This window comes from Vanacampus margaritifer, chromosome 6, assembly GCF_051991255.1.
Source record: "Vanacampus margaritifer isolate UIUO_Vmar chromosome 6, RoL_Vmar_1.0, whole genome shotgun sequence".
NCBI lineage: Eukaryota > Metazoa > Chordata > Actinopteri > Syngnathiformes > Syngnathidae > Vanacampus > Vanacampus margaritifer.
Window position 1 is genome coordinate 25658826 of NC_135437.1, and position 12900 is coordinate 25671725.

Consider the following 12900-nt stretch of genomic DNA (forward strand, 5'->3'; position numbering starts at 1 on the left):
TGGATCGGTAAAATCATGATCTGTAACTTAAAAACAATTGGCGTCTGTTATACACAATTGTGTAGGTCAACCCTCAATAGCGGGCGGGGCTCAACTGTAAATATTCTTGCACCCATGAAATCTGAGTTTTTCTTAAATCAACAACTTTTGTTCAAGAATGAATGACAATATTATCATTCTTTTTGTTCAAGTTCATTATTTTCAATGTCAGCATTGTATATTTGGGTATGACTTAACATTTAATAAGTTTTTTTAAAAATATTTTATACAAAAAGTCTGACCATGCCTGCAGGGTTCACAAACTTTTGATTTTGGCAGTCAGATTAATTGGTCCGACATTAATAATTGTTTTTACTTTTTAATATTATCTCGCGGATTAAAGCCCTTGGTGCGCCATGTACGTTTGACACCCCGGCCTTAAATATTGAACACAAGTCACTTTTGAACATATTTTTGCAGTGACCTAAGTATCGCTTTCCTACATCATATCATAACTCTCCTCTTTGAAAAAAAAAAAGAAGAAAAAAATTAAATGCACTTTGGTCTTAATCCTAATAGAAGACTTACAAGACATTGCGCAGGTTAATATACACATTTATGTGCACCTTTAGAGGCATGTTTCCCATTTCATTTTGTCAATTTTTAATAGAAATTCAAATTGTCATCTGCCTCAAATAAAAACCAAATATCAAAATTTATAGAAACATGGTCTACGTATATAGAATTTTTTAACCTAATTCCGGTTACTTAATTCTGTCTGTTAGCGAGAGCCACTACATCGTGATAACTTACATTGATGTTTCTGCATTTGGCAATTTATTATTATATTATATTAATAGTATGGGATTTTTTTAAATGGGCTTTAGGTGAACTGATGAATACACACACGCTCGCACGCACGCACGCACACACACACACACACACGCACATACAGTACACATACTCACCCACATACAAAAAAAAAAATATATATATATATATATGTGTGTATATGTATATATATATGTATATATATTAAAAAAAAAACATTTATTAAATTTTTTTTAATTGATTTGTTTGTTTGTTTTTAAAAAAAAGGAGAGCAATGATGATGTCAAATCGAATGAACAATACTGAGCTCTCCTGAAAAAGGAAAAAAAAAAAAAAAAAAAAAAAGAAATTCAAATTGTACATTTGCCTTTGGCGGTTCCACAGTACATTTACTCCAAATTCCCAGTAACTTGCAATTTTTCCATTTAGTTGTTAATTCCTTTGAATATCTGTTTTGAAATGTTCAAATTTGCCAATCTCAATCCCTACTTGCAAAACTGCTCTGGAAAACACACAGATAATATTTCAACCAAACAGCCCAGCCTGTATGCATTTATGTTCTTGCAACAGTTTGTTACTCTAAAACCTGTGTTTATTATTAAATTAAACAACACAATTCTAACTAAGGTCATCTCTCTAGCCTTGGAGATGCAGATGCGGACTTGGCAGTAGCTGATGATGATGTGGACGCCACAGCAACAGAGACCTACTGTGGGGAATGGAAAAACGACAAGAGGACAGGATTCGGAGTAAGCCGGCGGTCCGACGGGCTGCAGTACGAGGGGGAGTGGCTCAGCAACAAACGCCACGGCTACGGCTGCACAGCATTTCCTGACGGAACTAAAGAGGAAGGCAAGTACAAGCAGAACATCCTGGTGAGTGGCAAGAGGAAGAACCTGATTCCGCTCCGGGCCAGCAAAATCCGAGAGAAGGTGGACCGAGCCGTGGAGGGAGCACAGAAGGCAGCAGACATCGCAAGGCAGAAAGCAGAGATTGCGCTTTCCAGGTAGTTACTCATTTCCTCTTTGTGCAAATTAAAATGTGACTCACTCATTTTCAGTCTATCATCTTCACAGTTCTCAGGTTGTGGACTCAAATGTGGGCTCATGTGTGGAGGTTACTTGTGTGGGTTTTCTTATGTTTATTCAGCTTCCTTCTATAATTCCAAAATAGGTTGGGTTCATTGAAGACTGTAAATTAGCCTTCAGTGTCAATTCAAGTCTGAATGCTTGTTTGGCTACATCTGTTATGTGATTGGCTGCAGTCCAGGGCGGACCCTGCTTCCTGCCCAAAGTCAGTTTGTAGACTGCAGCGCAACCTCTGGTCCTAATGAGGAGAAGCGCTGGTATAGAGAATGGATGGGTGGATCGTTTCATTAAGCATTACATGGCTGTAATAGGGGGAAAAAACATATTTATTCCTGACAAGACGACAAAAACGTATTTCAAAATCAGGGTTATTATAGTTTTGGAATCTGAATTTAGTAATTTTTTTTTTGTTTTGAGTTTTTTTATTTAGTTCATTTTGATTAGTTTTCAGGACAGTTCTGTTTTTTATTAGTTTTAGTTTTTTTTTTTTAAATGCTTAGTTTTAATTAGTTTCAGTATTAGTTTTCTTTTATTTGTATTTTTAAATGTGTATTACTTGCGTGTGCTACATTTAGTAAACACCATGGTAAAATTTAAAAAGTAATGCATTTCTTACCTCATGTTGCATTTCGACTGTGTTAAATGAAAAAGCAGAAGCGGCGAGCCATTGGAGCCCAAAAAGTCTAGCACGCAAAATTGACGCCTGAAGGTGCTTTTCTATTGGCTGCTGCTAGATGACGTCATTTCTGCGTGGCACACTTTCAAACGTCCTTATTCCGGTTATTATTAAAATAAATCTACTTTAAATCACATTTAAAATCAACCCCAAAAGGCTCATGTATTAAATTACCAAAGACTAAAACAAAGGACTTTTTCGCTATAATTATTGTTGGATTGAAATAGTTTTGTAAATGCAAAAGGTAGTTTCAGTTAGTTTTCGTTTTAAAAAAATGCATTTTTTTTTTTTAAATTTCATTAAGGAAATTTTTGTAGATTTTTTGTTGCATTTTTGTTTACTAAAATAACCTTGATCAAAGTATGTGTTTTAAATGGATGCTCAGCCTCACATTTGTTCCAAACCATCTGTCACTTCTCCATAATGATGAATGCATACATACATAAATTGTACATAATTTACAGTGTAAGATAAAGAAGCCAATATATTCTATCAACATATAAATTCCCACCATGGATAGAACTGGACCATCAGCATATTTAATGGTTTTCCTTGGCAGGCCAGACATAGAGCATAACAGTAACCCAATACAATGACAATAAGTGCATTGATTGCGACCTAAGCTCATTCTTACACAAAGATCCAGAAAAAAAATGACTGTAGCTGTAACAGAATCTACCAACAAGCCGCCTTTGCTTTTTAGAATGGACGGAAGCGCAATATTTCCACAACTTGCTGTTCTCTAACACTGCATCCTGTAATCAGCAAGGGTGCGTTCATTAGCATTGTAGTCTGCTTCTGCCCTTGGTGCTGTGCGGTTGGATAGGTGTAGCGTGAGCACAGAAAATGAACCCTGCTGCTGGCTCCACTGTTGCCAACTCATTTTCAGGGGCACTTGCGAAAAGTGGATCTATTTGTTACTAAATGTTGGAAAATCACATTGTCATTGAGTGGTGATATCCTTGTACACGTGCATACAGTACAACATTACATAGATAGATAACATAGATTTTCATCTGTATGTAACTTTTTTACTTCATAAAGACAACTACATTTTTTAAATGATTTCCTAAAAAAAAAAAAAACGGACCTTTGTTTAAGCGTAGCAGGAAAAAAACGTTTTGCTTAGTGCAGTTCAAATACACTTGAGCATGGTTTGCTTGTGCTGTAAAAGACAGCCGACCTTGCAACACATTTTGTATGAGCACATTAAAAGGTAGAGTCCAAAGCATTTTCGTTGTATGTTGTAAACACAACATGCAAAACTGACGCTCCTACCACTGGGCTCAACGGTTCACGCCCCTAGCACCGGTAGGCTTGCTGTCCTGCAGAATCTGCAAGAATAAGTGACGAGGTATATTGCATGAAATTATCAAATCGTTTATAGTTCACATTTTTTTTGTGATTTGGACTAAACAACTATGCTAATAAAAATGCTATTGGTTGAGCTAATTTCATCTAGCTAAAATCTAACGCTGTTTAGTGCAAGTGACAGCTTGTGTTCTGAATTAACAGGCTAATTGTGATTACTTGTGAAACCAATTTACATTCAGCCACCATTGAGAAAAACTGATAATTACCATAAGACTGTAATATGCCCAGTTTGACTGGGTGGGAGCGCCTGGATCTGACGCCAGCTACTGAAGGAATATTTTGATTACTATATTAAGTGTAATCTTTGCGTGTCCAAATAATTGTATTCAGGATCTGATGAAGAAGGTTCCTTGCAAGGATTTATTTAGAAGCTTCTAAAGACACAGTCAGGACACCCACATCTGAATGAAATGTGGAGCCCCCAAGTGTGTAACAGTCTACAGAACATCCACTCATTTATAACCAAAAGATAAAAGGTTCCTCTTCCCGCCTCTTGATTGAACAAAGGACAGACATGTCGACTCCTAGTTGAACAAATGTGTGATGTTGTTAGTAAGCAGACATTTACATACAGACATGTCGACTCCAGGTTGGACAAAGGTGTAATGTTGTTAGTAAAGACATTTACATACAGTTCCCCTTCTTGACTGGGTGAACAAATGCAATCAGGATCTGACCCCAGACTTTTAGTCTCTAATGACAAAAGACTCTGATAACATCATGCACATTCTATCTTCAATAGCTTTGGGGGTACGAAGATCAATAAGAGTTCACAAAATCACCATCCCACTGTATTCTTTTAAATACTCATGATTATATCACATCTATATGCCTATAAGTAAATTCAAAAACAGTAAAACCACAAATTGAAAATATTAAATGTCTTCACTACTCTCACCTCATCTATTCTGGTTGACACAGCACACAGCCGCTGTGGCAGCTCTTGCTACACGAAGCGGAGACATGACTGATCCACGAGACCCCGGCGGGAGGTTCCATACCGTCACGGGCAGTAGCTCGCCTACGCGGCTAATCGCGTCACACCCGGAAGAAAAAAAAAGGCTTGAGAAGCATTTGCCTATTTTCATACTGCCCAGTGTAAATATACTAATAAGCAAAGTTTGACCCTCATTCTAGATTGCAACCTAGCATGTCGCTAAATTAGCAGACTAACATTCTGTGTTCGGCACTTACCTGTCCAACAGCAAGCAGGCTAACTCCGCGTCATTCTTCAGCCCAAGCCTCAAGCACGCTGGTTTTGGAGCGTGCACTAGCCACTGCAAGTTTTGTAGCAGAACATTTCATCGTTTTTAGCACTGTCAACCATTGTTTGTGAGCAATCTCTCCAGTTCTAGCTCAAATTACGCCAGCCCACGGTGACACGCCCTCCGCTGATTGGCTGGAGGGAATACGTTGGGTCTCTGCCCAGAAGGGTCTTGAAAAGGTCAAAACCAAACAAAAGGCCAAAAATACAGGCAGGGGAGAAGACAAAATTACCAGCACACATTGACAGAAGCCCAAAAGTGTTGATTGATACAGATTTCATTTGTTATTTGTAAACATCCAGCGTTTATTTTTTAGGGCAATGCTGGAAAAACACCGACGTTTACACCTGCGTTTGATGTTATACTGTGTGTGGGTTTGACCTCGCCTCATCTTGTTGGTCCAGCTTCCCTGTCCTACCCGTCGGATCAGTGTGGCCGAATTGTCTATTGTTTTATCTCTGCCCGATTAAGAACAGGCTTATAGTTAAGGTGGAAGTAGGATTAGGGAGGTTAGAGTACAAGTCGTACGCCAAATGACGCGAGACCATCTGGATCCGCTTAAGACTGTGAGGACTCGCATGAAGAGCAATCACAGTCAATCCAATACAATGTAAAACAGGCTGATCTTATATAGTTTGTGGGTGAGAGCTCGTCGCACACGGCGAACATCTCAATCCGCTTCAACAGACAGACCACTGTTTGAATCTCACTGTTCCCTATACCGCTTATCCTCAGTGGGGTCGTGGGCGTGCTGGAGCCTATCCCAGCTGACTTTGGGCAAGAGACGAGCTGCACTCTGACCTGGTTGGCAGCCAATTTGAAGGCACCTTCTAAGCAACATGTGCATGCAGTCAAATGGGCAACCTTAAGTTTATAGAAGCTCAACCTTTTAAATGTTGTCCACAAGGGAGCAGTATACAGAGGACTACAACTTTTATCGTGACATCATCTTCATCTGAGCACAAATAGAATTTCCTACCCAACATGTCAGCTTGTGCATATAACATGCGGCGCTGTCTGTACATATCATCATCATCAGACATTTGATCAATGATGACATCCATTCATCCATTTTCTTAACCGTCCCAGATATTTTAGAATCAATTTTCCCTGCCAGGTAAAATGATTTGCTCTACAGATTTTAAATACACACTTTTTTTGCCGTTGTTTTCCATGTCAAATTGGACACCATATTCGCCGCATAGAGTATATTTAACTCTTTGACTGCCAAAAACGTTAAATAACGTTTAGTAAAATCCTATGGAGGAGTGCCAAAGACGTTAAAAGACGTTTGTTTCAAAACAGAGGTGAAACTAACCATTTTCTATTGTTGATTACTGAAGAACGGAATAAGGTAGAAACAAACTTTTTTTTCGGATGAAAGATGAGAGTCCAATCTTTCATTTGGTCGTATGTGTGTTTCCATAGTCCAAACACAACATTTTCTGTGGACCTTGAAAGATCAGTCAAAATGCTTAAATCGGCTGGCACTGGGGACAACCCGTTTCTGAAAACGTCTGGCAGTCAAAGAGTTAACATCTGTTAAAACCCAGCATGACAAGGCAAGAAAACTGCCACATCAATGGCATACACAAGATGATTTACCAAATTGTTACCAATCATACCTCTTTAGTTAAAACTGCTCTCTGGAGGAATTTGCCCAAACATTTCTTTACAAGAGAACAACAGATCACCAAAAGGGTATCAACCCTCGGCCTTGCATATTTGAGGTGCTCTGCAGGGATCTGGTCTAAGCCGCTGGCTTTATCGTCAGCTAGCTGTGTAATAGCCTCATATTCCCGCTGTGTCACTGTTGGAAATATTGCCCACTATTTGTAGGGGTTACTTTTAATACACATGAAAAGCTCAGAATAATGTTGCTTCCACAGATCGGCACGTTTTCTGCACCTGTGACACCTTCTAGCGTTCAGAGCGCTCACCTCGTTCCGACGCAAACCTGAACCCCCCCCCCCCCCAATCAAATTTCAAAAGAATTTTAGAAAGGAGCTCTTAGAATGTGATTTAACAAGGGTGAATGAGGCAATGAAAACAATGACAAAAGGTCAATGCAGTGTGTGAACAATATAACACAAAGTGTGGCTGGAAGCTAAAAGCTCAATTTGGGAGGACTGATACGCATGTGAAAAGGCTAGGAAAAAAGGATAAAAGAGTATCGAGCCAGTGCAGCAGACACAGCAGCTGAGAACAATCAACAAGGAACAGTATCAAAAATATTGAACACAATCTTTTTTTTTAAAAACAAAATATTGAATGTTTAGTACAGAAGACATATTTATTTACTATATTAAAGTTTAAATAAATTAGGGATGCTCGATACCACATTTTTTCAGACCGATAACAGTATGGGTACTCAAATCCTGAGCAGTCACCGAGACCGAGTACCGATAGCACTAATACTTTTGATACATAGAATTTCCTACAAAATGTAATAACAGATATTTTTAAAGAAGCACCTCCTTGTATATATCCAAATACATAATTTTTCCATCCCTAAAATAAATTAGTATTCTTCTTTTTGTTTTAATTCTTAGTTAGTAATTTTTAGAACAAACCTGTGGCCTACCAAATTGCCCTTGGGGTTAACTAGTACCCAATGGCACCTTTTTCTCCCTTCTTTTTATAGGTCAAGGCCCATGAATCTGAGAAAAAAAAGGCTTCCTGTGCTTGTATTATCTCATCTTGCTCACTCCTTCCTCCGATATGCACTAGGAAGAAGAAACAAAAAGTTAATTGGAGGCAATTAACTTCAGAGACGCGGCTCGCTTTTTGAACTCAATCCATAGATATATGAGAGAACAGAGGAAAAGTGGAATCCAGTATTCCGGGAAAGACTTAAAACAATTTAGCATTCCCAATGAGCGTACTTGTTTACTTGCGTGTGGGCATGCAAGAGAATACATTAGCTGACTTAGGAAAGAGACAATCCTATTAGACTTGAGGACTCTGTTAAGGACACACATCGCGACATGTCCAACATCACAGCACCCTCACTTCTAACGTGTGCGTGCATTAGCAAGGAAGTGCCTCAAATGATATCTTATTTTTATATATTTTTTATATGTAATATTTATAATATTTTTATAATATTTTCCATTGCTGTAATGTACAAAAAGCACAATATTGTGTGTGTGTGTTTTTTTTTTAGTATGAGCTCTTTTCTTTTTTCTTTTTTTACAATATTGTGACTTTTTTTTTTGCATCGCCAAACTCCCCACAATATCGTGATAATTATCGCATCGTGAACTTCATATCGTGATATCGTATCGTGATGTTTGGATATCATTACATCCGTACTTCTAATAATAAGAAGAAGTAGTAGTAGAAAAAGTAAGACACCATCTAACATAATTTTCTCTCTGTCTGTTGTTTTTTTTTTTCAAATAATTGCTATAGCCAGTAAATTCCCACACTCGACCTTTCGGAATGCTTCATTTCCTGTGAGAACCTGACAGAGCAACTAAAACATGGATCCATCCAAACCAGCTCATTTAAAGCTTGTTTACATCTGGTCATCTGACAGCTAGTGTCATGTTTTGGTTCTGTCATGTTCAGTTTCTGCTTTCCTTGTGTGTTTTCCTTGTCTTGTTGATTGTGACCCTGCCCTTCCTTGTGTTGTCCAATCAGTGCCCTCAGCCACTTGTGTCTGGTCCAGGTGTGTCTTGTTGCGTCATTAGTGTTGGTGTATTTAGTCTGCTGTCTCTCCTCTGTCTGTGTTGGTGCATTGTGGTATGTATGTTTGTCCTCATGTCATGCTGCCTGTTTTCTGTTCCCTCCCAAGTTGTAGTTGTAGTTGTAGTTGTAGTTGTAGTTGTAGTTGTAGTTGTAGTTGTAGTTGTAGTTGTAGTTGTAGTTGTAGTTGTAGTTGTAGTTCTAGTTCTAGTTCTAGTTCATGTTTTGTTGCTGTCTGTTTTTTGTTCCCTCTTTTGTTCAAGTTCATGCTTTGTTTTATGTTTTTGAACTTTGGAAACCTTTTTGTTAATAGAAATTAAATCCCTTTTTTTTGGACTACACCCCTGCCTCCTTGCTCTGCCTTCCCGCATCTGGGTCCTAAAGCCCCCCGTTTGACAGCTAGTCAACATTGGAAATATTTCCCAGTCCTTTTGCGTAATTAGAAACATTTATATACAAACGACAACACAACAATCGCATTTCACGTAGACATGCAAAATCAACACTGTACGGCAGTAGTTGGCTATAATATAATAATAATAATAAAAATGCAAATTAGCGGTTGAGAAAATGGATAGATGGATAGACAATGTTGAGATTCTTCTTTATTTTGATTAAATTCTGGTCTTGATCAAAATCTGATATGAACTGGATATCAGTGAAGGCACTGATGTGCTTACGTTGACCAGTAAATACGTTCCAGAAAATGATAGACAGTGAAGTGAACTGAAGATAGCAATGATGCTGATTAAGCTTCTTTTTGAGGATGAGAATGGGGAGGAATCATTCCAGGTCAAATTTATCCAATTCTCAAATCGACCTGCAATTATTTAGGCTACATTTTTGGATTTGTGGGTTGTATCAGTGGTTCAGTAAATGCAAACACACTACGTATCTGATATTGGCAAACAGTCGCGCATTTGTGTGCAACCCTGTGTCATAACCAATCAGTACATTTTAATCATAAAATGAATGTGTCGTTTGACTCTCTGTCCTCATTCTAGTCTCAAACTCTAGTATTAAATCTGTATAGTCAAAAATGAATACAGAATAAGCACTAGTAGCTCCTTTTTAAATGACCACAAGGTCTGCTCATTCCTTCCAGTACGTAAAATGCTTGTGCTAATAAAGTTGGCATTCCTCTTTCATGCAGCACAGTCCTGATCAGTACATTTTCAAAATGCTGAGTAGATAATACAAGTTTGATTAACATTTTTTTATGTGGTTAGAGAAGAACAATTTCCTGTTTCCATCCTTCGCAAAACTGCACATGCTGTCGATTGGCAATAAGTTAAGAGGCATTGAAAAATGACACTGAATAATTTTCTAATAAGGCACGTAGCAAGCAAGCAAATGATAAAATGAATGCTACTCATATTTCCAAGGCAAATATACTGTAAATTGTATCGTCAAATCACAATCAATGCTAAGGTTCAGAATTATTATTTGCTCCTTTGATAATTTGTTGCCATGCTAGGTATGACCTACAATTATTTCTTGATTCACTCATTTATTTCAAAGACCAATGACTCTTTATTTGCTCAATAGTCCCTTTGTCGCCTAACAAGTCTTTACCTTTGTGTTTAATGAGCCTTTTAATGAATGAAAACCCAACATTTTATAAATGTGGCATTCAAAAAAGTCTTTTTCATTGAAAAAGTGGGGGCAGCACGGTGGCTGACTGGTTAGCACGTCCGCCTCCCAGTGCAGAGGACGTGAGATCGAGTCCGGGCTTCGGCCTTCCTGGGTGGAGTTTGCATGTTCTCCCCGTGCTTGCGTGGGTTTTCACCGGGTACTCCGGTTTCCTCCCACATTCCAAAAACATGCATGGCAGGTTAATTGAACACTCCAAATTGTCCCTAGGTGTGAATGTGAGTGTGGTTGTTCGTCTCTGTGTGCCCTGCGATTGGCTGGCAACCAGTTCAGGGTGTACCCCGCCTACTGCCCGAAGCCAGCTGGGATAGGCTCCAGCACCCCCGCGACCCTTGTGAGGAAAAAGCGGCCAAGAAAATGGATGGATGGATGGATTGAAAAAGTGGGCAAATAGACGTCGCTGGTGTCAGGTTGAATCCTCGAACCTCCAGAATCCTCACTTTGTGTTTGTTCAACCATTAACATTGCATCGTCAAAGAGAGTAAGTCATTTTCAATATTTTTGAATGGTTAATGGTCATTGGACTACATTAGAAAAAAAAAAAACACCCACACAAATAGATTGGCCAGTAGAATAGATATGTAAAAAAAATAAAAAATAAAATAAATGTCTACATGTAATTGAAATGATGGGTCTGTGAGGAGTCAGTCCGTACCACACAAACAACTCAGTCCTATCATCTTGCTCTCTCTCTCTCTCTCTCTCTCTCTCTCTCTCTCTCTCTCTCTCTCTCTCTCTCACTTGCATCACTGTTCCAGCTTGTCTCCTCCGACTGCTTTGCCTCATTCCAATGATCGGCCCTAGCTGTGGAAGAGAGTCTGTCTAAAAGTCATATACCAGGCAATAGGCTTGCTCTCCCCCATCTCTTTTTACTTAAACTCTTGAGTCGTTTGAGTGTGTCTGTAATTAAGCTCTTTCACAATTAATGATAATGATTCAGTGATGTTGAATAAGGAAGACCTGTTTCCCCTTGCCTTGTTTCTTCTTATCAAAGACACCTCTGTGTCTCTTCTTTGTTCCCTACTTTCCTCTCATACATCTTATCACTGCTCTGCCTCTCCTTTCTCCGCTCATGGGAAGGGATCTTGTGGTATAATTATGCTTCCTTTGACCATACACTAGTTTCTATAAAATAAGTTGATTCATTAAAGAGCTGCGTCATAAAGGAAGGAGTGAGAATGACTAAAAGGTTTAAAGTTGTTTTTTTCCAGACGTGATTTTCCAAGTAAAGACACAAATATCTGGCCATGCCGACAGCTACGTATATACTAGTGAAGTGACAACCAAAACTGTTCAAAAAAAAGACAAGATAGCACTATGACTAAGACATTGTTTTTGTGTCTTGTTGTGAAAGTTAGGCTGGATAAGGTTTATCAGCACAAGGGATTCCCTTTTTTTTAATCGTCCATCTTCTCATAGCACAAAGGGGCATTTCTAAATTGTGTGTTCCTGGCATTGCATGGTTGGCATAGACTGTGGGCCAGTGTAAGAGAAACAAAGAGGCAGCGAGGGTGAAAATCAATGTCCATCGACATGTAGCACTGCATCAAGACGACTGCTGCACCCTGAGAGCAGAAGGAGGTTGGAGAGAGAAGGTGGGGCGAGGGATGGATAAAGATGTCTGCATGTGACCCTCCTCATAGCGTGAAGTGGTTTTTATATCATGCAATAATAAATAGGGGATTATTATAGAAACAAAAATAACATCTGATATTGGTTGTGTGATATTGACTGCACATTATTTTAGTATATGTTCACCTTACAGTGAGCCTTAAATGTTAACTCATTCACTGCCATTGACGGCTATAGACGTCATAAATTCATTTGAACTATTTCTATTAGTTTAACATTTTTTTTCCACTTTTGTTAAGAAGATTTTGAAAACCTATAATTATTTTTGTATATTTAGAACAGATATAAAATTTGTGATTAATTGTGAGTTAACTAGTGAAGTCATGCTATTAATTACGATTAAAACAATTCATTACCTTATACCCAAATTTTTAATAATCTTTTCTTTAAAAAAAATAAAAATAATAAAATAATTGTAATTAACCCCCCCACCCCCAATTTTTAATAATCTTTTTTTCTTTTTTTTAAAGAAAAGATGATTAAAAATTAGGGGCGTCACGCCAATACCATTTTTAATCGTAATTAATCGCATGAGTTCACTAGTTAACTCACAGTTAATCACAAATTTTATATCTGTTCTAATACAATAAAAAAAATCTAGGTTTTCATACTCTTGTTAACAAAAGTGGGAAAAATGTTAAACTAATAGAAATAGTTCAAATGAATTTTTGACGTCTATAGCCGTCAATGGCAGTGAATGAGTTAATGGAGC

At 38.2% G+C, this 12900-nt stretch overlaps 1 protein-coding gene across 2 annotated transcripts in view; it reads left to right on the forward strand.

Annotated features, from left to right (window-relative positions):
• Window positions 1–12900, forward strand: part of jph3b (junctophilin 3b) — a 56524-nt gene that overhangs the window by 22702 nt on the left and 20922 nt on the right. For both annotated transcript variants that reach the window (XM_077567740.1, XM_077567739.1), the window contains one exon: window positions 1451–1816. In XM_077567740.1, coding sequence (XP_077423866.1) covers window positions 1451–1816 — 366 coding nt within the window. The remainder of the gene's footprint in view (window positions 1–1450; window positions 1817–12900) is intronic.